This window comes from Ovis canadensis, chromosome 3, assembly GCF_042477335.2.
Source record: "Ovis canadensis isolate MfBH-ARS-UI-01 breed Bighorn chromosome 3, ARS-UI_OviCan_v2, whole genome shotgun sequence".
Taxonomy (NCBI): domain Eukaryota; kingdom Metazoa; phylum Chordata; class Mammalia; order Artiodactyla; family Bovidae; genus Ovis; species Ovis canadensis.
Genome location: NC_091247.1, coordinates 160,270,243 through 160,296,604, shown reverse-complemented (window position 1 = coordinate 160,296,604; position 26,362 = coordinate 160,270,243). Strand labels below are relative to the sequence as shown.

The 26,362-nt window shown below is 35.7% G+C and overlaps 1 protein-coding gene across 2 annotated transcripts in view; it reads left to right on the top strand.

The window, feature by feature from the left end:
• MSRB3 (methionine sulfoxide reductase B3) overlaps window positions 1-26,362 on the top strand; it is a 183,466-nt gene that overhangs the window by 42,737 nt on the left and 114,367 nt on the right. For both annotated transcript variants that reach the window (XM_069584718.1, XM_069584719.1), the window contains exons 3-4: window positions 17,283-17,391; window positions 19,007-19,084. In XM_069584718.1, the coding sequence (XP_069440819.1) occupies window positions 17,283-17,391; window positions 19,007-19,084 (187 nt within the window). The remainder of the gene's footprint in view (window positions 1-17,282; window positions 17,392-19,006; window positions 19,085-26,362) is intronic.

Sequence of the window (26,362 nt, the reverse complement as noted above, 5' to 3'; positions counted from 1 at the left end):
GGAAACGGCCACCTGCTCCAGTATTCTTGCCCGGGGAATCCCATGGACAGACCTCTGGTGGGCTACAGTCCATGGGGGTCACAAAGAGTCAGACTCAACTGAGCAGCTGAGCACACATGCACATAATTGGAGTATGCAGGTTATTTAACTAATATGTAACCATGTTTTCCACTGGGAAAAAACCCCAGGTACGAAAGCACTAGCATAATTCTTGTAACATTAGTTTGTTGTACACTAAGGAGGCTAAGTATTTATGGAAACTTATTAATTAACATGGTATCACTCGAGATATGACAGTTGTAGAGTTAAGAGATTTCATAATGAAATTGTTTCATCAAAATATGTGTCTTAAAATTTTTATATCCTAATGATTCAAAGATAATTCAACAAAGATGATAATTTTTAAGAAGTAACCATTATAGCACAATGCTCAAGCACACAAATTCTGGAATTCCACACATCTAAATTCTAGCTTTGCCACTTAACTGGTTGCGTGCCTTGACTTCCTTGTTTGTAAAATGGGAATAATAATAGTACTCACCTGAAAGGGTTGCTGTGAGAACAAAATAGCTTAGGATGTGAAAAATGCTTACAACAGTGGCTGACATATAGTAAGCACTGTATGTAAATGTTCACTAGGTCATTGTAGACATCTGTATCAATATAGATATGTATTTTTTGTGTTTTTCTAGTAAAATAGACTTTAAAAAAGTATTTCAATACATCCCATATTGCACTTAACTTGTTTTTCTTTAATCGGAGCCACAAATGCACTTTATATTTTAGAAATAACCATCTCAGTTTGTTGTTTTGATCTCTTTATTTTACTCATACATCCCACTGAACCAGAATTCAAGTCCTGTAAACATACAACACATTTCTTTTATTCTTACTATCTAGTACTAATGATTGCTCAGAGGGACTCTGTCTTTTTTCTTAGGGCTTGTAAACCTATTTTACTTTGATAAATGATTTGGTATCCATAATTGCTTAGCCATTCAAGGACCTTGTACTTTTTAAAGTGTTATGAAATTTCCAGTGTGCACATATTTTATAACTTCAGTGTCAACAAAATCTTTGTTACCGTCCATTTCTCTGACAGAATTTTACTTTTGTTGTTCAGTCGTGTCCGATTCTTTGTGACCCCATGGACTGCAGCAGGCCAGGCTTCCCTGTCCTTCACTATCTCCCAGAGCCTGCTCAAATTCATAGAATTTTACTGTTAGAAAAGTAGCTATGTTGAAGACACTGCTAAGTTCAACAATAATGTGAAACAAACAATTTAAATTTTGAAAAAGGAAAATGAAATTGAAATGGGAATTCTAGCCTTCATTACTTTATTCAAGTAGAGAGGGAAGAGGCCAAATTTGGAGATACAGGAAATTAAGGTAAAAGTTTGACGTCTTTCTTTAATTTACTGTTCCCTGGTCAAAACCCATTACAACAAAAATCTCTGTAAATCAAAAAGACTTCTGCTCCCTAGCCAGTACCCTACTAATTTTAGGTATTATTCAATACGAAATAATTCTAGAACTGAAAAATAATTGGAGCAGGCTCTTAAAGTTGATTATAACTGGATTGACCTGTATGAAGGCCATATCCCAGAAGGCTGATCTATCATTTTTCAGCTTTGACTTCCTTTTCTTCTTATTTTTAAATAGGCATAATTTCAATTTAGAGCTTATTAAGTGCATCTGAGTTATGGTTTGCTCATGTTTGTAATTAAAGGTAATTTTTTTCCTCTCAGAGCTCTTCTTAATTTCCTATAACAGTTTCTTTTATGTATTGAAAAAGAGCACTGGAATAGGAGTCAGAGAACTAACCACAGCTCTATCATTAACTTGTGTGCCCTTGAACATACCAGTAAACCTCTTCAGAGCTCAGTCTCTTTATGTTTTAAATGAGAAATTTAAATTAGAAAATCTTTTCAGTTTTGAAATTCTGTGATTTTATGAACTGTCATTGTTTTGTTTTTACTTGGCTTTGGGTTAATCAGATCTTAAGAGTTGGTACTAATTAATGGCTGGGAATTTACAGAAAAATCTGCTTGGTTGTGGTGGGAGGACAGAAATATTTTCCATGTTTGAACATTAGAATTCCTTTCCTCTAAATCAGGACTGAAGGGGTTATCTTAGCAAGGGTTAGGAAGCACAATTTTACACATAGTTTCAGTGCTTGATAAAAATTAAGTCAAATTGTAACTTAGACTAGATATCATGGTAGTTTTCAGCCAAGCGAGAGTATTTGTCTAAGTAGTACTAATTGCAGTGATGAATTGTGCTTTTCTCCAACATCATACATGTAATATGTGGTTGTTACTCTTATAGACTTTACTGGCATGTTTAATAGTCCATGAATTGAACAGCCACACGGCAGTTTGTAAAGGTGTTATGTCATAATATTGTAATGTAGAAATTAGAAGTCTTAAAGACAGATACTTTGCAAATGCTGTATGTAAGTAGGACTATCGTTTGGTTAAGTAGGGCTCTCCAAGAATCAGGGGCCTGTGGCTCCAGAGCTTAGCACAGTGCCTGGCACTTAATAAATATTTGTTAAATGAATGAATAAACATTTGGAAAGTTTACATGTAGGTGAAGTGATAGCTATAACAGAGAGGACAAATTTATCTAAGACTATTTTGGCCTCAAATAAATCTAATGGGAAGGTTAAATTAAAGTTCATAGTTTGGGTGCCTTTTGAAAATATTGTAAAAAAACCAATTTCTCTTTTCTCACTTAATTGCATTGATACAATATGGTAGATTTCTTAGGAATAAATCACATTGTAGCCAAACAAATAACAATAAAAAATGGTAACACATATTCAAAGTATATTATCCAAAATTTCTTTTACTTTTTCTCTCCAGCAATTTGAGTTTTGGTGATAAACTGTTTGAGGAAAGGAATAAGTACATATGATAAGTACAAATTATAGATATTATGAATAAGTACATATTATAGCCTATAATATAATAAGTACATATTATATAGCCTACAGTCCATGGGGTTGCAAAAGTGTCAGACACGAGTTAGCAAATAAACAACAACAAATAACTTACCGTGAGAAGTAAGAACTCTGGTTCTTTTGGTCACTTCTCTCTGGAACAAATTAATATTGTCTTTTGGACTTAAAGTTCTGCATTTGTAAAGAGGAAGTACTACATATATGTACCAAAGCAATATCCATAAGTAAGAAGTAATATTATTCAAGTCTGAGCTGGCAATATTTCATTAATAGCACCTGACGTTCTTTATATTTATTGTAAAGAAATAATTGCAGTCATTGGTATGCTACTCACCTACCAAATAGATTGGCTTTCTGTATTATTTTTATTTTTTAACCATTTTGAATCATGAAAACATGAACCATCTTTAATCTAAAAAAATTTTTTATAAACTAATGTTATGACTTTTCTTCCCCAGAAGAAAAGAAACATATGTTCACCTAGAAGAAACATATGTGCACCTATGCAAGTTTTCATATAGTTTCAAGATTTTTTTTATTAGATATCTGATACTTGTAATTGAGGGCTATTTGACCACAGATTCAGAACCTGTCTTCTAAAAGATACATTTGAAACCAATACAAAAACACTAATCAGAGCGCATTATTTCTAATTTCTGTATTGATGTCACCAATGAAATTTTCTCCCACAAGTTCAGTTTAATGCTCTCTATTCTCTGGCTTCACATTCTTACATGTTCATCTTACCTAATTTAATTTGATTAAATTAAAAATGCCTTGTGGAGGGCTATTTTTATTTTTAAAGAAACAAAGAGTTCTTAAAAAAAAAAAAAGACATTCAGATTTCAGCTCCCCTAATTCACAAAATTTGCAATTAATTGATTGAATGGCATCCACTTCTCCCAGTAGATGGCACTAGGTTTACACTCTTTCACAGCTTGAAAGGGTATTGATATCATTAGCACATAGGTGCATTGTGAAAACTTAAACAAAAGCATGTTAAAAATATTCAGTTAAGAACACATGGATTTACAAGCCACAAATTTTTTCTGCTTATATTATGTTCAAACAATATTTGTGGAGTGCAAAACCTTTTTCCATTTTCAACAGGCTTCCAACTTCCTTCTGCTTGAACATCTCATCGAAATTGTCTTTCATGTGTAGACTTTCTATAAACTAAAACACGTTTTCATAAATTAACTTATCTTGTATCCAAATAGCTGATTTAACAGTAATTTATGGTTTTATATATAGCTAAATTTTCTTCAGCAGACCACCCAAGAATTAAAGAAAATTTCACATTTTGTTTTGCTATGTTTTGAATTTTTATAGAATCTTGAAAATGTTATTAATTTAACATGTTGACTGTTAAGCATGAGTCCTTTCTTGCATGAATGAAAATATTTTTGGAAGCTAAGAAAAATTATATTTAAAATGTTGATGAGTACTTGGATACAGCTATATTCTTTACTAAAACAAAGTACTTTAATAACTCCGTGATATAATAAAGTATTAGTTAATGTTGAAAAATTGCTGTACAGCATCTAATTATTAGATGAGTTTTAAAAATCATTTGTGCATGAGGCTAAATTGCTATAGAACAATAAATGCATATGTATGAATAAGGTGTTGGGCATATGGTTTGTTAAATGTGGAATTTGTTAATTTTTTGTTAAGTATAGAATAAATTCTTCACCTACATTAATAATGATAAAATACATAACAAAATCTAGTATCAACAGATAAAATAGACATGCACACAAAAGAGTTTTAATTTTGTTTGAAAAATTCTCTAATTAACAATGACTACTGAATATGAAATATTTTAAGTTCTGAAAACAAATGATAATTTTACAGTTAGTTTATTGAGACAACACGGACTTTTGGGAATCATATAGGTAGAATTATTAGATGTTTATCTAAAATTTACCTAACAGGTCATAGAAGGATTTATTAAAACAAGCCATCTTTTGCTTTCAGCAAATACGTGTTTAATGAAGAATGGGATGTGAATGACAGTTCACCAGGAGTTACTAATATGTGGCTAGATACTTGATGAATTTTTGTCAGTCTTTTCTAGTTTATAGCTTCATCCTAAACATTTTATTTAGAGATTGAATCTCTCATGGCTGCTTCTGCTAGATACATATATATATATATATTTTTTTTTGTGAGTTAAGTTTTATTTGGGGCAAAATGAGACCTGCAGCTGGGAGGTGGCATCTCAGAGAGCTCTGAGAGACTGCTCCTAGATATATTTTAATTTAAAATGCTTTGAATAGATTTTATTGAGATGCAGTGGCAAATTATCTAAATTTTTGTGCCTTTTCATTTGAAATCAACCCTTTGAAATTTTTTTTGTTTTTAACTTTTTATTTTTACTTTATTTTACTTTATAATACTGTATTGGTTTTGCCATACATTGACATGAATCCACCACGGGTGTACATTTTAAAATCCCCATTTATTTGAATTCTCTTGGTTTCTCTCTCTCTCTCTTTTTTTTACATTTATATTTACATTTATATTTGCAATTGTATTAGTCACTTTAGAATGGATATTATAAAAATTACCATGAAATGACAAAGATATTAGTTTTTTAAGTGACTTTTAAGAGATATACATTTATAGAATTTAAATTTACTCGGTTACTACTATGGTAAGCATTTCCTTCAACAGTAGATATATTTATTGTAGTCAACCGCATAATTGCAAAATAAGAATGTACTGCTAATCTAACTTGCTAGATTATTTAAATTTTAAGCAAGCAAATAAACCCCCAAATTTTATAGCTATAGTTTTTAAGATTTAGTTTTGTTACAGAAATGCTTAGTGGCTCACAGAATGGTACAGCTGTTCATAGTATATTCCATTTTGATCAATATTTCTTATGCAAATTTTAGATACCATCACAGCAAGTTTCGGAGTTTGCTATCCTGTTTTTGGTATCGATGAAGAATGAGTTTGGAAGCATAATCTACATTTACTAGTTTGTTTTTACCACCAACTTGTCTTCTGGCCCCAGAATCTGTTTTGTACCTTTTATTCCTATTCCTCATCTGTAAACTTAGAACGAAATACATTCTTGTCAAATTGTTCACAATTAGATATTACCCTCAAGTGTTAACATTACTTGACATTTCCCAGAAATTCATTCTGTTCAACTTTAATCCCTGGCCGTAAGGGAGAATACACTGGAAAAATATAAAAAGGCAGAGGTGGGACATCAAATAAGTCTGGGAAAGTTGATAGGTTTGATCATCAAAATCTATTTCTATTACAGGAAAACTTATGGTTCCTGCATAGTAAGCTCTGGCAAGGTAGAGATTTTTTTGATTGTTTAATTCACTATGCCGTTTTAGCAACTAGACTTCTGACATCTGTCACTTATTGAATAGGTACTCAGTAAATATTTGTTGAATGAATGGATGGTGATGAATAAGTAGCATCATCTTATGTATCCAAATAATGCCACATAGTAAGTAATGTGAGCTCTGTTTTTAAGGAATATACATTCTTGGAAAGATGGCTGGCTACTTTGGGTTCAAATTTTGTTATCTATAGAATAAAGGGAGTTAAATACTTCATGTTTTTATGATTCTATATAAACATTTCCTCCTTTGCTTTACTACTGAAGGAAGGAGTAGAAGAAATAAGAAAAGCGTTGTGCATCTTTCTGCTCAGAATGGCTGATGAACTTCTTGGATTAGGATTTGAAGCAGTGAGAGTTCTGGAGGATATTGAAGGAATGCAGGAGATGGAGTTATAATTAGCAGGAGACTCTAGGAGGAGAGGGTGGCCGTGTGGAGAGTGGGAACAGACTGTGGGCACGTAGGTTAGTGAGAGATGGGCATGTTAATGTACAACAGAGCTCTGGTTCAAGAGAGGAATATAATGAATGAATAGATTAAAGGAGGAAAGCTGCAGACAGGAGCTCGCTCTCATTAGCCAAGCGTGTGACCAGGTCATGCAACATCTTTGGGCCTTGGTTTTCTTCCTCACGAGGGCTTTGGACTAGAAGTTTATCAATTCCCAAATTATGAACACTTGTTCTACTAATAGCCTATAAAATGGATTCCATCCTCATGTGGAGAAACTGCATGCTGCCACATCTAAGATGACTTGTGTTCACATTTCACCATCTTGGTAATGAGGATGCAACATACAAATCATTTTGATAAGGAAGTATTGCTCTGGTTTGATTGACAATTCTTTTCCACCTTTCTAGTGGAGCGTAAAATAATGGTGTGTCAAAATACCACATATTCAATAATGGACATTGGCATAAGAAAGTCTGGACGAACTCTTCATTTAAAGCCCATGTAACCTAGATTTTCCTAATCTGGTTTGACTGTGGAAACTTCTCTCACCCCCCAACAGGAACTACCTGTAAGCATTTATTTTCCAGAGCCAGTGTTTCACATGATATGTTTTGCAGAATGCTGAATTAAGTAATCTCAGAGTCTTAAATTCAGATAATTAATGGAATATTAGTCATAATAAAAGACTTGAGAGTGGAACTCTAGAGAGGTAATAAAAGATTCAGAGTAGTAATTTAAAAATTTAGTCCATTATTTTTAAAAAATTTCATTCGTTTATTGAGCAAATATTATTGCAGATTTTAAACTAAGTTCTAAGAAACAGCCTGAGCTGTCATTTAGAAAACATCTTTAGGAAGAAAATTTAAATAGCAATAATTAAAATGGAGAGTTGAATAAATATTTAAATACAACATGCGTTTATTTAGTACTTACTCTTCTCTGGGCACAGTGTAAGGTTCTGGGGATGCAAAGATTATTGAAATTATCCCCCTGTCCCTTAAGGAGATATTGAATAATTCAGAAGAAGTCTTATGCCTTTAATGCCTTTACTTAAGTTATCTGGCTGATAAAGAAAACTGTAAATTTTTTGACTTTTTTTTTTTCTCCAGAATCTCTTAGATTTTTCTGGACTGTATACATGTATAGCTAGACTCAGATTTAGCTGTTCATTGAGTGACAATTGCAGACTTATCTGTCTATTGAGCTTAATTAATTTAGATATTAAATTTGATTTGGGCGATAATGTAATTTTAGACATTTACAAAGCTGAGCTCTTAGACAATGTAGATTTTAGTTTCTTTGTAAAAAAAGTATACTTGATGTTACATGGAAATAAAATTCTGCATGGTAATCTAAGAGAAGGCTCCTTTCCATCCTTTTTGTGGGTGGTTACCTCTCATCTTCCCCTTTCAGTCTTTGCTCCCAAGACGGTGAGGGAGGATGAGAGAGAGAACTATTTTTTGCAAGTCTTTTTGATTGCATGTGAAATGTAGAATGGAAATGAGTCTGTCTGTTTTTAATTTTTTTTTCTATACTGGCTATGATGTTCTACTGAAGACCCATACTGGAAAAAAATATTAAAACCAGGGAACGCTAACTTTGTCAGATGTTTCACTTGCAATCAGCTAGACTTGAAGTTAAGTAACTTTCTCTTCCATTATTGTCACTTGATGATGGCAGTGCCTTTAAAAATCCTCTTTTTACTCAGATGCTTTGTAAGTAAGAAAATGCTTTCTGGATCAACACATGTTTGAAATATTTCCCTGAACTCTAGTCTTCACGGTCCACATTAATACAAAAGTCATTGCTCTTGGTATTGGCATTACATTTGGAAGAATTGATAAGTACTCTTTAGTTCATTTTAATACACTTAGAGAACAGTGATAAAATGATTACTACACATGAATTCAACAATTAAAACTTTGTAACCTGCAAGTAAAGATAGAAATGTAAAATGTGGTTAATGTATCATCGGATAAATGTAGTGGTAAAGCTCTCCATTGTCTCCTCTCAGGAAAATCATGCAGTCTTACAGATTATTTACTATTAAAGGCTAGAATTTGAAATCATTTAATAGACTTTAGATGTTGTGGGAGGTACATTTACTCCTATTGACTTGCAGTGAGAAAACACTGACATATTTCCCTTTTAATTTTAAAACTGCCTCATTTCTCTGCTGCCCAATTTTTCCTCTTCCAAATCAGAATATACATTTTATTCTGGCTATTTTACTTTGTTAAATTAGCTAATCCCACTGACATGAAAGACTCTGATTACCATCTTGACATTGTATGTATTTGATCACACTACATTTATCAGCTTGTTTACATAGAGTTCTCTTCCCTATTTGAATCTCCTGTGGCCCGCTGACCCTGTAGATGCTGTTTCTACAAATAATGTGAGTTTTCTATATCCCAGTTATAATCAGACCTAGTCAATGTTGGTGGGCAAAGTTTAACAGTATTAATGTCTTCTTAAGTCTCTTGACACAAAACTTTACATATATTTTTCCTATAAGACTGCACATTGTATTGATTGTTTTTCTTATCTTTACTGCTACAGTATGTGTTCCCCTAGGGGCAGCAGCCTTGACTTACTCATTTTTAATTTTCCAGTGCTCATCACAGTTCTTACTTCACTGTAGATGTTTAATAAATAGTTTCAGAAAGTATGAATTAATATTAGGCTCAACAGTTTGTGTGTTCAAAGAATTTATAATCTGGGAAAATAAAGCAGAAACAACTGAAGATATTTGAGAATAATCGCAAAATATTATATTAGCTCATGTAAATAGTACCCTGCGGAGTAAATGCATGAGTACTGAGGATATTCAGATGAAAGATCAGAGTAGGGATGAATTTATAGGGATATGTAGACTTGGAAGGAAAACTTCCTTGAAAATATTTTCTTAGTTTATCTATTCAAACCTTCAGTATGGAAACCAGAAGACCAATTTTATCATTCAACTATGCACCACTAAAACATATGGTCTTGTTTAATTCAAGAAGTTTAAAATGCTGTGTTGCCTTGGCATGCTTATAATGTCCATTGATGTTAATTAGAACTCTGTGCATGCATCAGTAGAATAGAGCTGAAACTGATCTGTAGAACCGTCTTATGTGAAGTATAATAGAAAAACAGCAAGAAGGCATGAAATGCGATTATTACTATGAGAAATAAAGATATGCCTTTTCTCACATATAAAAAAGAAAAAGATCTTTACCTTCTGATTCCTATGACCTAGAGAGTTTTTTTGTTTTCTTTGTGTTATATTTAGGACATGGCAGACCGACAAAATTAAACTGAACCTGAGTGTAAAAATTAAGAATGTTTTTAAAAAATGAAAACTAAGTCAAGGTCCTAATTTTATACTTTCTTTAGTTATGGATGTTTCCTGCTACCACCTACAAGAATACTTCGAAGGGGAGACTTATTGAAATGTTTCCAAAGGGTAAATGTTTGGCCAAAGGATTTTGTTCTCTAGGCCTGTCAAAAATTCATCACCAAAGAACATCCACTGAGTATCTTGCACATGAGTCCAGGTTGAGAGTGATGATCGATAGTCTGAAAGGGATGACATTAAATACACAGAGCAAACTAGCAGAGGCTGCACTCTGATTCTGTGTTCAGCATTCAACCAAATACTCTCTGAGAGCTATTTTGAGTATAACATTTGGCTAAAAGGATTTCACTTCGCTAAAAGGAAGAAAGAAAGGTCATGTCAGACAATGTCTGTCCTAAAATATTGCAATTGTAAATTTCCAGATATAAAAGTATATTCTTTTTGTTGTTTCTTATTCATATTTTGGCCACCTGATGTGAAGAAATGACTCATTTGAAAAGACCCTGATGCTGGGAAAGATTGAAGGCGGGAGGAGAAGGGGATGACAGAGGGTGAGATGGTTGGATGACATCAGCAACTCAATGGACATGAGTTTGAGTAAACTCTGGGAGTTAGTGATAGACAGGGAAGCCTGGCGTGCTGCAGTCCATGGGATCGCAAAGAGTCGGACACGACTGAGCAGTTGAACTAACTATCTACACTATTCATATTCAAGTTTTAGTATTTGCATTGTAGTTACTTGTCTCCATCTCTACCACTGGAATAGGAACTTTTTAGTGTATTCACCTCTTACATATCTTACAGATAGTGAGGGACAGGGAGGCCTGGCATGCTCTAGTCCATGGAGTCACAAAGAGTTGGACATGACTGAGTGAACAACAACAACAGTCTCTCACATTGGCTGTTTCCCCCAGGTGTTCAGGAAGCTCTTCCTTCAGAGAGCAGCACAGCCAACTTCTCCTCCTTCAGGGCTGTGCTCAAATGTCACCTCTGTGAGGCTTACCTTGACCATTCTATTTAAGGTTATAGCCCTTACTTCTAGCACTCCCAGTCTTCTTTGCTCTGCTCAGTTTTACCTTTTTTCCCCATCCTGTATACTTATCACCTTCTGAGAGGCTATATAATTTTCTTATTTATTTTCATTGTGTTTTATCTGTTTTCTACCCCTGCTGGGATGGCAGCTCCGTGAAAGGATCTTGATTTTACTCACAGATATGTCTTAAGTACTTAGAATAATGCCAGAATATAGTAGGTGCTAAGGGCTTCCCAGGTGGGGCAGTGGTAAAGAATCTACCTGCCAAGGCAGGAGACACAGTGTCGATCCCTAAGTCGGGAAGATCCTCCGGAGAAGGAAATGGCAACACACTCCAATATTGTTGCCTAGAGAATCCCATGGACAGAGGTATCTGGCGAGCTACAGTCCATAAAGTGGCAAAGAGCCAGATATGACTGAGTGCACATGAGTAGGTGCTCAGTAAGTAATTGTTGAATGAATGAATATTTTACTTAGCCGAGTACTCTGTAAACACTCAACAATTTTGATGACTTAAAAAACCAGTAAGGAAAACGTTGTATCGGTGGTCCTCAAAGTAAGCCCTGCAGCCCTAGTTTCATGGAAACCCCAGATCTGAAGCCAGTGTCATGATGTCTTAGATGGTATGTTCATCTCAGGAATGTTTTTCCTGTATAGGTCTATGCTGAAAGAAAAAAAAAAAATCAAAAGAATTGAGCATTCTTTTACAAGCATGGAGCTTTTCTTTCTTGTGTTAGGGATTTTTTTTTTTTTAAAAACCCTTTATTAAATTACTAGAATGTAAAACAAAACACAAGGAAAAATGGTTCATGGTATATAATTTTATATTCTATTGTAAAAATGGGCTAGACTTGGCTTTTATAAATGTACACTTATTTAGAAATTCCTAACATTACTACATCTGGGATAAAAGTTTCTTTAACTTTCCAAAATGACAGACTAGTAACCAACTAAAAATTATAATTTATAGTGAAAATTGAAATAACCATTTTTAAATACAGTGGCAAGATATTTAAACATGAGCTTTACTCAAAGGAAAATAAGGTAGTCTTATCTTCACTTACTACATTGGGAAAATAATAGTTTTATTTTTTTCCAAAATTAAAATTACGGGATCCTAGGACCAAAATTAAAATTATGGGATCTTAAGATTTTGTTTTGTTTTGATTTTTCACACAGAAATATAAGATTTATGTCTTAAAAGTGCCCTAAGATTTAGGTTACAGATTTGATTTACTTCTTAACAAGAATTTAAAAAGCCTTTCAACATTTTATAGACATTGTGAGAATCCCATTTGAACCTTGTCACTGACCCTCTGCTGAAGGAGTGAACCCAGGTAAAACAGACATTAGCTAATAGGTAAATGTTTTTACTTTCTGGATGTACTACAGTGATCATTACTTTCCTCTCTTGTTATTTTTAGTTGTTAGTGATAGTTTTCAAGTTTAAAGTTATCATATAATTTAGGAAGAAAGAAGAAATTTGTAGCTTAATTTTTCCATGGGTTTTGCACTCCAACAGCCTGAGATTTGAGTCAGTATATCTTTTTGCTGTTTGTCCTTAGTAAGTTATATTATAACCTCTCTGAGCCTCAGTTTCTGTATCTACAGAATGGACATGACATCTACCTCCTGGAATTATTGAGAGGATTAAATGTAGTTATGAGAAAGTGCCTAGAAATATGTCTGCCACAGAGTAGTTACTCAAATTTTAATTTTCTTTTCTTCTTCCAATTCTTGTTTGAATCATTTTAAAAGAGAACTTGTGAGGAAAATACTATCCCAAGAGAATTATTTTAGAAAAACAATTATCAATAAAATATTTTAGCACACTGAAATGCCTGATCTGGTTATCTTTTAAGTACAGTTTTAACTTCAGAATTCACTGTAATCAAAATGATAATTTAATACTGTATTTGTTTGGACAGTGTTTGTTAACTGCTAATTGTTGTGATTCTCATAGCAGACTTCTGAGGGTAGTAGTGTGTAGAGAGAGACCCATTTGTCTAAGGTCCCATGACTAGGAAGCAGACAGAGGCAGGGAGTGAACTCTGATTCAAGACAATACTAGATTCAAGGCAACAATATGGAACAAGCTTTGATATAAAAAGAGACTTTGGCCATATTTTAGCAAATAAATGCCCTTGGATTGGGTTCAAGGTGGATCTGATATATACCAAACTTACTCCATAAGGAATGATGTTATGATTAGATACCTAGGTAGCAATATTACCCTTTCAGATATGCTTTGTGTTGCCTATGTATATATACACACACTCGTGGCTTCAAAGTACTCTATTAAGCATTTAAATAAAGAGAAAAATCTTTTCCTAACATACTTCTAAGTCAATTTAGGGGTCATTGAACAGATGTCATATAATACTAATGTTAAATTACCCTGTGTAATAAGAAAATTACAGTACCTAAGTGAAGATAGTAAAGGGAAACCATCCAATGAATTATTCTAGAATTTCAAAATGAAATGATTTCTTCAAAATTGACAGTGGCACCACATGACTTTAGAAAAGTGAGTCTGATAGGGAGAAGGAAAATTAGAGACAAAAGTGAAGCCTTTCTGTGTTTATATATGCCAGGTTTTGGTTATGATGCGAGGAGGGCTAATGTAAGAGTATAGCTTTCAACTGTCCAGGAAAGCATATTATTATTAAACTATGTGGCAAGAAATTTATTAAAATTTAGCCAACTTCTCATTGTTTCGTATTAAATCACAATAGTTGTTTCTAGTCCACACACACTTCCTTTTGCTATTAGGCACACTTTAAAAGCCTAATTATTTTGAGAACATAGTATGACCAAAGAATAAAAATGTACAAAGTTTGACAACTTTAAATAAACACTAGCATTTCTTAAAGAACAAACCTCACTTACAGTTAGGAAACAATATTTATATTTAAGGTTGAAAAGCCAGGATGTAGGAAAATTTTGTTAATTTGGAAGATGACCTTTAAGTGCACCAAAACCAAATAATTTGTAGGCTATGACATAGGGCACATTCCTGCAAAATTTGTGTGAATACTGCTTTAGTGGTTCTTGAAAGACAAACAAAGAAAGCTGGAATGAAATCTTTACCCCCGCCCCCCGGCCTCAAAATAAGACGGAGCCTAACAAAAGAGTACAGCAGCACGCTTTCAAAGCTTGCCATTAAAACGAGGTCTCTGTGGCACGACTAATGAGATGGTTCATAGCGGAAAACAATCTGTTTTTAAGAATGTTTAGATCAAAAGTAATTTCTAATCTATGAAATAAAGTCTTTTCAGTACCCTTCATTCACCAGCAAAGCTTTTATGTTTGTATTATTTACTTCAATCAGATGTTTTCAATTTTACCTTTTCTCCTTGTACAAATACTTGACATGGTTCGTCAATACTGACCAACAGTTTTATTCTTTTTCTTCAGAAAAGAGAGATTTTTTGGAGAGAAGGAGAATGAAAAAGAGAGAAACATCTTTGCCTAAACGATTTGCAAGCATCTGTGCTTTAAGCTACTTTTTATGAACACTCCTTAGTAAATGACTCAAGGTAAAAAAGCAGAAAAGCATCCAATGTTAGGAAATTGCAATCCAATACCATGTAATTTAAACCTGCAGTTGCTTCTCTTGTACTAAATGACATACAGATGGGTAGCTTAGTTCTCTCAACTTTGGGAACACAATTGGTCTTTTTGTATGAATGAACATATATTAACAAAAATATTTTGGACAGAATTGTTTCAGAATTGTTTAACTATACAGAGTTTAATTATCTGTGCCACTGAAAAGAATAATTTTAACCAAGATATTTTTGTCATATTAGGTTTGCAGTTAATGATTTTTTCTGGACGAAATCAACAAAGAGACAACCCTTCCAACATATAAAGAAACAGGAACAAGAAACACCTTTTAAGATGTCTGTAGTGAATTGCGCGGAGACTCACCTCTCACAGCCAGTTCTGCTTTCAAGCTGTGGAGAGACTTGTTCTGATCAGACAGACGTTTCTCAGGGAAACATTTCTGTCTGTCTCTTAGAAGATATAAAAAGTGTAAGTAGTAGGTATTTAGAGAAAGCCTGGTGTACTATGGGGTCCAGTGAGGTGAGTGACATGGTGGCTATTCATTCCTATGGCTCTCTTCAGGCCAGAGCAGCACCAGCCATGCTTTGTGGAAGGACAGAAGAGGTGCTGTTTGACACCCTACAGGCCTGCTCAAAGGTGTGCTCTTCTGTTTGGCTCGGGTTTACTCTTTTCCTGCCTCCATGTTTTCTCACAGAAAATCAGTCACTGTCCTGGTGGCCCTGATTCTGGAAGCTGATACCCTTCTTCAATCCCAGAGTCAGGGTCAGTGGTTAGTTAAGTTTCTCTTGTTATAATTCCAGTGATCTCATATACTATGACACTAGGTGCCTTAAAGTAAAAGGAGTAGGAAGCATTTTTACTCCTCAATCATATTTTTTTTTTAGGTTCCCAAAGAAGTTTTTACTATTCTGGAAGCTTAAGCAAGCTTTCTCTTAGTAACTTTGAAACATGGTAAGAAATTTTTGCACGTAGGGCCATCTGCATGCCTCTTTCACCCTGTGATGCAAAAGCAAAGAAAAGCAACTTTACTGCATTGAGTAAGGGTTGCCATGTCTGTAGTTAACGGTATCTCTCAGTATTCATGGGGGATTGCAGTTACCAAAATCTGAGGATTCTCAGGTTCCTTATATAAATTGGCATAGTATTTACATATAACCTATGCACATCTTCCTTTATACTTTAAATCATCTTTAGATTGGTTGTAATAATACCTAATACAATGTCAATGCTGTATAAATAGTTGCTTTAGCATGGCAAACTCAAGGTTTGCATTTTGGAACTTTCTGGAATTTTAGGGGGGTGGTGAATATTTTCCATCATGTTTGGTTGAGTTTGTAGTTGTGGAACCTGTGGATACAGAGGACTGACTGTATTTCTCTCCAGTCATTTGTTCAGGTAAGACAGAATAACACATATAAGCAGGTGTTGTCTGGACATTTTACTGCAGACTATATAAGTTGAAATAAAAGCTAACATTGTTATTAGAATCACATTAAAATTATTTTACCATTGAAATACATTTAATCAGTGAAGTCTTCCTAGGTATACTTTACAAAAGAAAAATGTAGGTCTGTAAATAAAATCCCATTTACTTTTCTTTGTCTTTCCCACCTTCCTTATTTTTCTCACTCTTTTTTTGGAACTTCTTGAAACTATGTTAGTATACTTGCCTTCTCTTGGAGTCTGTTACAAGTTTCTTGCCCATTTAAACACAGTAAGATACAGTCTTGCAAGAGATATTTATTTTAAAGGACTCTTCAGAGCCCAGTGAAGCCTCTTGACAGAATCACTGTGCTGTGCTCATTTGCTTCAGTTTTTCCGACTCTTTGTAACCCTATGGACTGTAGCCCTCCAGGCTTCTCTGTTCATGGAATTTTTCAGGAAGAATACTGGAGTGAGTAGCCCTTCCCTTTTCCAGGGGATATTCCCAACTCAGGGATCGAACTCACGTCTCTTATGTCTCCTGCATTCCAGCAGATTCTTTACCAGCTGAGCCACTGGGGAAACCCCAACAGAATCACAAAGAATAGCAATTCCTAGTTGTGGAAAAATGCATCTCTCAGGTTCAGTAAATAACTAGGACAGTATTTAAATCACTCAGGATGGAAATTGAAGGAGGACAGTTTCAAGCTCTTCTACTAATTGAATGGAGAGTTACTGTTTAACATAATATGCCCATCATCTTATATATACAGCAGAAATGCTTATAAATAGTTACGCTTTTTGAATTTGTTTGTAAAAAAAATTCAAGGTGTTGGAAGACATAAAGAATGTCCCATTTTGTGAATGTTCAGTGGGTTTTTACTGTTTCGTGCTAGCAGCTTTGGCTGTGGCACATCATCAGTGCACCAGTGGAATCACTTGAATCTCGAGCACCTTTCTCTTTAAATTGAGAGAAGTAACTGCAGTTCAGGTAAGTTTGTCGCGTGACCAGGGACTGCTCTGGTCATTGACAAGTGACAGCAGAAGCTGTGCTGTGGCGGTCAGCCAAAGCAGTTATTTAGGGTTGGAGCTAAAAGTCCTCCTTCTCCCATATCCTCTCTCTTTCCAGGGTCATGTAGGGATAAAAAGAACTGTAAGGTGGTCTTTTCCCAGCAGGAACTGAGGAAGCGGCTAACACCCCTGCAATACCATGTCACTCAGGAGAAAGGGACCGAAAGGTAAGGCGAGCTTACGAACACGTCACTAAGCAAGAGCTAGTTTTCTTCATCCTCTGTACCCCTGCTCCAACCTTTGAATCCTCTCCCTTGCCATTTAATTCAAAGGATTCTGCACTTATTTGCTAAAGTCTACAAATTAGTATCCTTGAAAAGGTTGAAAATGGTATTGTTTAGATTAAGACTAAGTTTTATTTATTCTTTTCCCCATTTAATGAACACTCTATCTTTTGTAAAGTCACAAGGCTTTTGTTAAGGGCCTGTTTTTAGTTTACTACAAAATGTGTGGAAGTAATAGCGATTTAGGTACATTTTTTGGGAAGACATCACAGTAAGCAAAACCATGAGGGAATGGCACTTTGCCAGGATGCTGAAAATTTGAAGGTGGCCATTGTAAGTATAGATGTTTTGGCTGCAAAAAGAAGGTAGCATAATTTAGTTCCTTTCTACCCCACTCCAATTTCTTTTTGAAGCACATGTGGAGAAAGTATTTATTGGCTCATTTGTGGTTGGAATGTCAAAAATTTTCAATAACTGCCCTCACATGGCTTTGGTCCTTGGAAGTTCGCCCTAAGTCCTGAAAAAAGAGTTTGTTCACTTCCAAGACTGTTTTTGGTGAATAAAGTCTCTCTCAGCTGATTCCAGCTCAAAGGTAACTTGCCAGAGTCTGACCATTTTGTTGTCTAATTTATACCATGGAGCTTGGCATAAGGCCGTAACTTACCTCTGATCCAAATTTATTAATGATGTAACTTCTTGTTTTCATTCATGAACTGAAAGAGCTCTTTACCACACATGGGGTCTTTGTTAATAGGCAACACTCTCTTCCTGTCACAGTATATACTGTTTACTGACTTGACCAAATGTTGAATCTCTGACAAAGTCCACCCTCACCCCACAAGGAGCTAGAGATGGACTTGGGTCTCGGCCCGAGACGTCTACTCGTCCTGTTGTGTACATGACTAGTAAAATGATTTAATGCACACAAACAACTAGAGATTAGGTCATTCTTAAAAATTCTGTTTATAAAAAATTGGACCTCATAAAGAGGGTGAAAGGATAATAAAAACAAGCTGCAGAGCACATAGACTTTTTGTTGGGCTAGCACAGCTGATTTGTATTAGCTGAATGACCTCCTAGCCTTTAAGATTGTTAACTTAGAAAAATATTCCCTTAAAGCTGCAATATTCCTTTTCAAACTAGAAAATAAGACTCCTTCCACTTGAAGTGTTGGACCCTTCTGTATTTTCTGGTATACATTCTTGGACACTGTAGAGGAGCAGAAATCTCATGTAATAATGTTTTTCTCTGTGAATCTGAACTACAAGCTTTTTTTTTTAATAGGAAAAAAAAGTTTCTAAGCATTGCATAACTAGACGGCTTGATTTTTTAAAAAATTTAACCTGCATTAGTTTGTAGTAGTTATATGCACATTTTATTATATAGATTTGAAATATATTAGTAATGTTCAGATTTCCATATGTTTGGTCTGTTCTCATTTTAAAACAAAAAGCTCTTGAAAGATTTATTAGAGAAATATATTTTAAGCAAATACGTTCTATAAGAAATAATGCTAACTTTGTTTAATTTTTTTTATGCTCTGTTTACTGTGTATCAGTGCCTTCGAAGGAGAATATACACATCACAAAGATCCTGGAATATACAAATGTGTTGTTTGTGGAACTCCATTGTTTAAGTAAGTATATTAAAAACCTAAGGATATGAGCAAATCACAGATAGTAACGAGCTTGATTTTGCCTGTTCACATTCGATCTTCCCATTCCTAAATTTTCTTATTTCTAATTTTTCTACTCCCCGCCCCCCCAAAAAACAAAAGTAATTATTGGCTTTCATAATAAATTACCAGTTTGGTAGACTGGCTGATTTCTTGTTACTTGAATCTTTAAAATACCTAGCATTAACTTGGTCATCTTAGTAAACAAGGTGCTTAGCAGAGCTATGAAAGAGATTTTGGTGAACATAAAAATGTCTATATTTATTGATTTTTCTATCACCAAGTGATGGCCCTAAATTTATTTATTGGACCATAATGGAAGTTCTTTACGTGAATCCTTCAGATTGAATAATATCCACCAACTGGATTATTCACACTTCTGCAGTGAAGGGCAATACCTTTATTAAAAGTCAAGTGGGAATTATAACAAATATTTATACATATGTAAGTAAATTACATACTCTGAGTTTAAAGTTTTGCATTGATCAAAAATCTTTTAAAGATCCCAATAGATTACTATAAAACAGGCAGTACATAGATTTTTTTTTAATGGAATAGTTAAGTCAGACATTGTATTCTAGAAATTATGGATCTTATCCAAGAAAGAAAACTCTTTATTAAAAATGTATTTATTTAGGACGAAAAAAATCCTAGGAGCCCCATACTCCCCATGGGGATGCTGATTTAGGGAAATAAAAAGAAACTTTAATTGAGAGAAAGTGTCATTTATTTAAAACAGAATTATAAATTTCTTAGGGGAAATGCACAAACAAGAATCTGATATGTATAGCTTGTAAAATATACTTAATATCTCCTCGCAAATGTTTCCTTTTGAAAACACTAGCATTCACAGATTTTCCAGAAATAACAGGAAACAGTAGTTTCCTTAAAAAAAATTTTTAAGTTTAAAACCTTTCTTAACTTGCATAAACCTTATTGCACATTAGTGTTGGTTGAGAATCTGTTCTGAATTCTTATGTATTTATTCATTCTGTTAAAAAAACCAGCCCTTCAAATTGTCACCCATTTCCTCTCAGAAAACACATGTCTTTATATTTCAGCACCTTTAGTTTGTGTCATAATGGTTGATATAACACTTAAGATAGTTGCTGAGCCATGTTAAACTTGTTAATATCCCAAATGGTAAAAATTGGCCATATCTCCTTTGCTTTTGTTTAAGATTCTTCATTTCTTTCCCTATTATATGATTTAGTGAAGTAGTGGATCTAAGGAAAACTCACTGTTTTAAATAAGAAACAGAGCCACTGTAAATGAAGGATTTAAGCCATGTGACATCTTGAGTCACAAATAGTTAAAAGCAAGACCTTCATCCAACCATAGGTATGGGTGGGGTTCAGGAGTTTCATATTTGATGTGATATTGACTCTAAAGGAAACTTTAGCATTCTTGTAAGGAAAGCTTTTAGTTTCTAAATTTTTATGGAATATAATTTAATATTTTTAGTCTACATTACATGAAAAAAAAATGCTGAGCTTCTCCCACTTGGTTTCTTGTCAGTTTTAGAGTGAACAGTGTCTCTCTGGCCTTCAGTATAGAATGCAGTAGTTCTTTGGTCTGGCGCTGCTTTCTTCATACTGGAAAACTTATACCCTGGGTGTCCACAGGGCATGAACAGCTGTGAGGGAAGCAATTTTCTGATCCTCAGCCCTATGCAAGCATTTTCTTGAAACTTCTGTCTGTCACTGAATAGTAGTCTGCCACCTCGTCCTTCCAGTCTCCTCTGTCATGGTTCCCCTTCTCCCACTTCACAAAAGATGGCATAGCTTCCACCCACCCCAGTGCTTACTATGATTTATTATCACAGGGTAAAAATCTCTAAGGCACTGAGCAAAAGGACAGTTCAGGAATGCATTACTTCTGGAGAGACCCTTGAAAGCAAGGCCAAACAAACAAACAAAAAACAAAACAAAAATAAAACATTGAAAAGTATTGAACTGGTAAAAAAGAAAAAGTATTGAAACAGTGTTTCATCTTAGAGATCCGCAGTCTGCCTGCCAGCTGTCTGCTTATCTACCGCTCCATCTATCTATCTGTCTATCCATGTTCCACCAGTCATAAGTGAGATGTGTGTCATGAAAACATGTACGGACATATTTGTTCAAAATTTTTAGATGAAAGTCTTTGTGTATGTATATGTGTACAGGAAATAAATCCAATTTACTTGAGACAGTTTACAATCAGGTTATACAGTAGTCTTCTCCATTCATTAACTGATCTAGATACGTCACTCTAAGGTTTTGACAAAAATATATTTTAAGAATATCTATATTCAGAACACCAGATAATTTATCTTTTTTCAATTATTTAACTTCTTGGTAAGAAATTTTAGCTATCACATTAAAATGTGTGAGGAAGTGTGTATCAGTCAGCACCCAATCTGGATACAGAAGCCACACAATAATTTGAACAGGAAAGTCTAATACAGATAGCGACTACATGTGACAGAGAATGGTGGTGATGAGGGATTGGTAGGTAAGAAGCAAATAGAAATTCTGAAGAATATAGAGACAGCGAATACAGGAAGTGACCATGCCCCCTAGGGCTGAGATAGACCTCAAGGGAAAGCTTCCCCTGCAAACTGCCCCTGATTCCAGCAGCTGATGGCCCAGGAGTCACTGTGGGGCTATGATGGTGCAACTTTCTGGGATTCTGCTTCCTGGAACTTACTGGATACCTCCCCTCTGGGGTGCTGGGGAAAGCTCTTTGCAGGGAAGTGTCTCACTGGGGGCCCTCCACTCCAAAACTGCCTGAGGGAGGTGCTGGGGAGGCTGCTGGCCACCAGGTGCTGCTCATCCCTGTGCCCTGAAACCAGCACCTTGCTGCAGAGGAGATACTGGTGTCACAGAGCTATCGCCAGAGAAGCAGCATGGCTCAAAGTGTTGGCGACCAGAGAGGCTGTGTACACCAGGAAGTTGGGTGCTGGGGAAGCTGCCCCCATTGCAAGGGCCTGCAAATAAGAGACGCTCCATGCACATGAGCCACATGCCAGGGAGGCAGCGGGCTCTGCAGGAGCCTGTTTGGAAAGCATACTGAAACCAAGAAGGAAAAACCTCTTTCTCCCGTAATCCTTCTCCTATGCCCGCTACTGACAAAGTTTAATATCATGTTGGCTGACCCCCCCACCCCCCCACCCCCCCAAAAAAATTTAAAGGTCCCAGCTCCATTTTAGCAAAGCAGGTAAGGAAGATACATTTAGAGGTGAGAAGCAATGTATTGATCACTGGCGCAGAGTCTCTGTTTTATTCAAAATTCTTTTAGGGATTCGTGAGCAAAAGTTTGAAAGTCACTCAGTAGTCTAGTGAATTAATGGCATCACTGTCAGACCCCCTCTTGATATAGCTGGTTTCATACTTTGAACACAAAGTGTGGGAACGATTGACTTGGGTTAGTATGAATGTGAAGGAGAAAGTGTGTGGAGGTTTTGTTTGTTAGAGAAGAGGGAGTGGGAGAAAATTCGGCAGAAAAGACTAAATAGAGGAACAATAGGAGAAATAACAGTGGGAGGAAAACAGATAAATAAAAAGCAATAAGGAAGCACTGAGTTTTAAAATGCCTTATCACTAGCAGTATGAAAAGGTTGTTTTTCCAACTGCCATTTCTGTTACCATACTCACACTCATTTTATGTGTATATGTGCACATATTCACATATATGTATAATTCTCTTCATTTACTTGACTGATATATATATGTATATATAAAATACTTCCTTGCATAAAAGGCCATTCAAACTTGTCCTCTACCCTAAGTACATTCCCTCTCAACAATATACTGCTTTTTTACTGCTTACCAAGTACAAGAACCTTATTCACAGGCTGCTTTATAAACCAACTGCGTAATTTATTCCATGGTTCACGTTTTCTTCACATTCACAAATTCTACCAAGCTAAGTTTATTTCTCATATAGTACTACGGACTTTCAGTTAGTAAATTAACTGACAGAAGTAAGAATGTTCTCTCCTCTGGCTATTTGAACTTCTAAACTTTCATAAAATGAATTTATTGCACATCAGATAAACCATAAAAGGCATTGGTGAAATAATTTAATTCAGAAAGTATTTTCGACATCTTGGACTTTTCTCACACTTTGCCAGGTATTGCGAAACAGAATAAATTTGTGAACCCTTTTTATCCTTAAGGTATTTATAGTTTTGTTGGAGTGATATGATAAACAATAAACAGTGACAGACTGTGGAGACATAACATTAATCTGCACATACCTGTTTGAAGTGCTTTCATGAGTAATAGGAGAGTATATGAGTGTATTCCAGTAGGGCCTGTTTTCATGGAGGAGATGAGAACACACTACTAGGCAGAGAATATCTGATAGAGAATGCCACATGAGGTAAGGAATTAGAGATAGGATCAAAACTGGGTTTTTCAAGGGAACGGTTCTGGGACTGGTGCAGTAGGAGTTGGGAGGTGAGTTATGTTGGGAGTAATGGTGACATGTCTAGAGGGTTAAAAAGGACCAAATAAGGAAGCCTTGTGATCCCAGCGAAGCCTTTAAAGTTTCTGCTTGAAATTCTTTAAGCCTTGGCATCCTTTCCTCCAGAAGCCAAATCTGAGCCTTCTAGGGTGAACTCTGGTGTTCTTCATCTCTGCTCCCATAGCACCTTGTATGCATGCATTTCCTTCGTTGCACTTTCTGCTTTGTTCTGTGTGTGAGGGCATGCTGAGTTGTTCAGTCGTGTCCGACTCTTTGCAACCCCATGGACTGAAGTCCTCCAGGCTCCACTGTCAATGGGATTCTCCAAGGCAAGAATCCTGGAGTGGGTTGCTGTGCCCTTCTCCAGGGGATCTTCCTGACCCAGGGGTTGAACCTGTGTCTCTTAGGTCTCTTGCATTGGCAGGCGGGTTCTCTACCACTAGTGCCACCTGGGAAGTCCCACTTTGTTTTGTATTTATCTGTTTATGTGCCTGTCTGCCCACTAGTAAGTAAACTCCACAGTTGCAAGGCCATGTCTTAGTAGTATTTATATCTCTGGTGGTTTAGTCTCTAAGTTGTGTCTGACTCTTGCGACCCCATGGACTGTAGCCTGCTAGGCTCCTCTGTCCATGGGATTCTCCAGGCAAGAAGACTGAAGTAGGTTGCCATTTCCTTTTCCAGGGGAATCTTCCCAACCCAGGGATTAAACCCAGGTCTCCTGCATTGCAGACAGATCTTCGCTATTTATATCTATTTATATCTCTAGCCTCTGGCATAAAATAGCCATCAAATATTTGTTTGTTGATCAGAGGCATGTCTGAAGTTTGTGAGATAGACTGTGGAGAGACTTTGAATAAGACAAACGCATGATGAAAATGGGAATTAAGCCAGAACAGTTCACAAGATAGATTTCTGGAGCTGAAAATAAAATAAAATAGGGGTTTGATAGCTTCAGTGAGAACTTTTTCCTTTGTCAGCTGATAAACCTCAATGTTATCCATATTAATCGGCTCCTGATAATTTTAAGGTTTTTAGGAGCCACATAAGACAGTTTTTATTTTCTACGTGTTTACTAATACGGCCCTTGCACTGAATTAATAGCTCATTTTACACAGATTCACTAATGATGAGGATAATAATAATAGTAAGTAATAATCAAGAGTACATAGCACTTACTTCTTGCTCATTATGGTTCTAAGTGCTTTGTATTTAACTCAGTCTTCACAGCAAAACATTTTATAGATGAAGAAACTGAGAGGATAAGTATCTTGTGAAGAACATACAGACAGTGTACATGGATTTAAAACAGTAATACTCAAAACTTTGAGGAAAGAAGAAAGTTTATTCTAGGAAAATAAAGTTTTAAAATTTTATTTTGATCACTCATATCTGATTATTTTACTCGGCATACTTGGAATAAATGCAACACACATACATACACACACACGCCTCAACTCCTTGAAAACTCTGCCTTTGTCATAGTGTTTAAGTTGAAAATTGAAGACTGTTCCAATCTAGGGAGGGCTGTTGTCTTGTTCAGTCGCTAATTCTCGTCCAACTCTTTGCTGCTACACGGACTGCAGCATACCACGCTTTCCTGTCCTTCACTATCTCCCGGAGTTTGCCCAAACTCACATCCATTGAATCTATGATGCCAACTCATCCTCTGTCGTCCCATTCTCCTCCTGCCCTCAATCTTTCCCAGCATCAGGGAGGGCTGAATCAAAAGTAAATAGATCCATCATGGCAGGTCATTAAGAAGAATTCAGCTTCAAGCTGGCGGTTATCCTCAGGGAAGTCCTTTGGAATCTGAGCAGGAAGATGTAGCCAGTGTTTAGGAAGCCATCAGGCCATTTACCATCTGTGAAGTAGGGCAGCAGCTGGATTTCTGGGCTGGATTCTAGTTATTAAAATTGGAAAGTCGTTTTATTTTCGCTACTAACCCCCCGTTACAGTTTCTCAAGGAACTGTGTTCCAAATTTTGTATCGCTTTTCTGTTTTAAATTCTGTCCCTGTATTTCTGAGAAAACTGAGGCCACCTGACATGAGCTCTTTTAAATGTCTTTCCTTCTATCTTGAAATTTCTTTATATCTTCATTTTTATCAGACAATCAGAACAAGCATGGGCTAAAAGCAGTTGATGGGTTGACTTGAATACCAGGCCAGATGTGTGACCTCAAATTCATCACCTATAAAGTGGGAAAAATAAAACCAAACAGGTGTAAGAAAAGTGCCAAGTATATGGCAAGTATTCAACAATGTTAAATTCAAGTGGCCTGACCTAGTTTGAGGAACATATCATACCATCACAACAGTCTAAGAAACTCCTTCCAACATGAGAAAGTGCAGGCTTTACTAGAGAGCGTCTGTCGTTAACAGTAGATGTTAGTGTGGTGAGTCACTGCTCCAGCTATGTTGCTATGTTTCAGATGGGACTCTGCTGCAAAACTGTTCACACATGCTGCATTTCACATGCGCCTCCCGTGCAATCTTATTCCAGGCTACTAGAAAATTTAAGCCTTTTTTCAGCTCTTTAAGAACATAAGCCATTTCACTGAAGAAATTCCAGTTCAGTGCCACATACAATTTATTCAACTATTCTATTCCATTTATTATTACTAAAGGAGACTTTCAACATAAGCTTTCCCTCTTCTGATAGAGTGGGGTGTGTGTGTGTGTGTGTGTGTGTATTTGTGTGTTGCAAGCACAGAGGGGGAGGAGATAGGGGAAGAATGAAGGAGTTTTTCATCCTTACTTTCTATTCAAATTCCATTTTTCCAATCTTTTTCT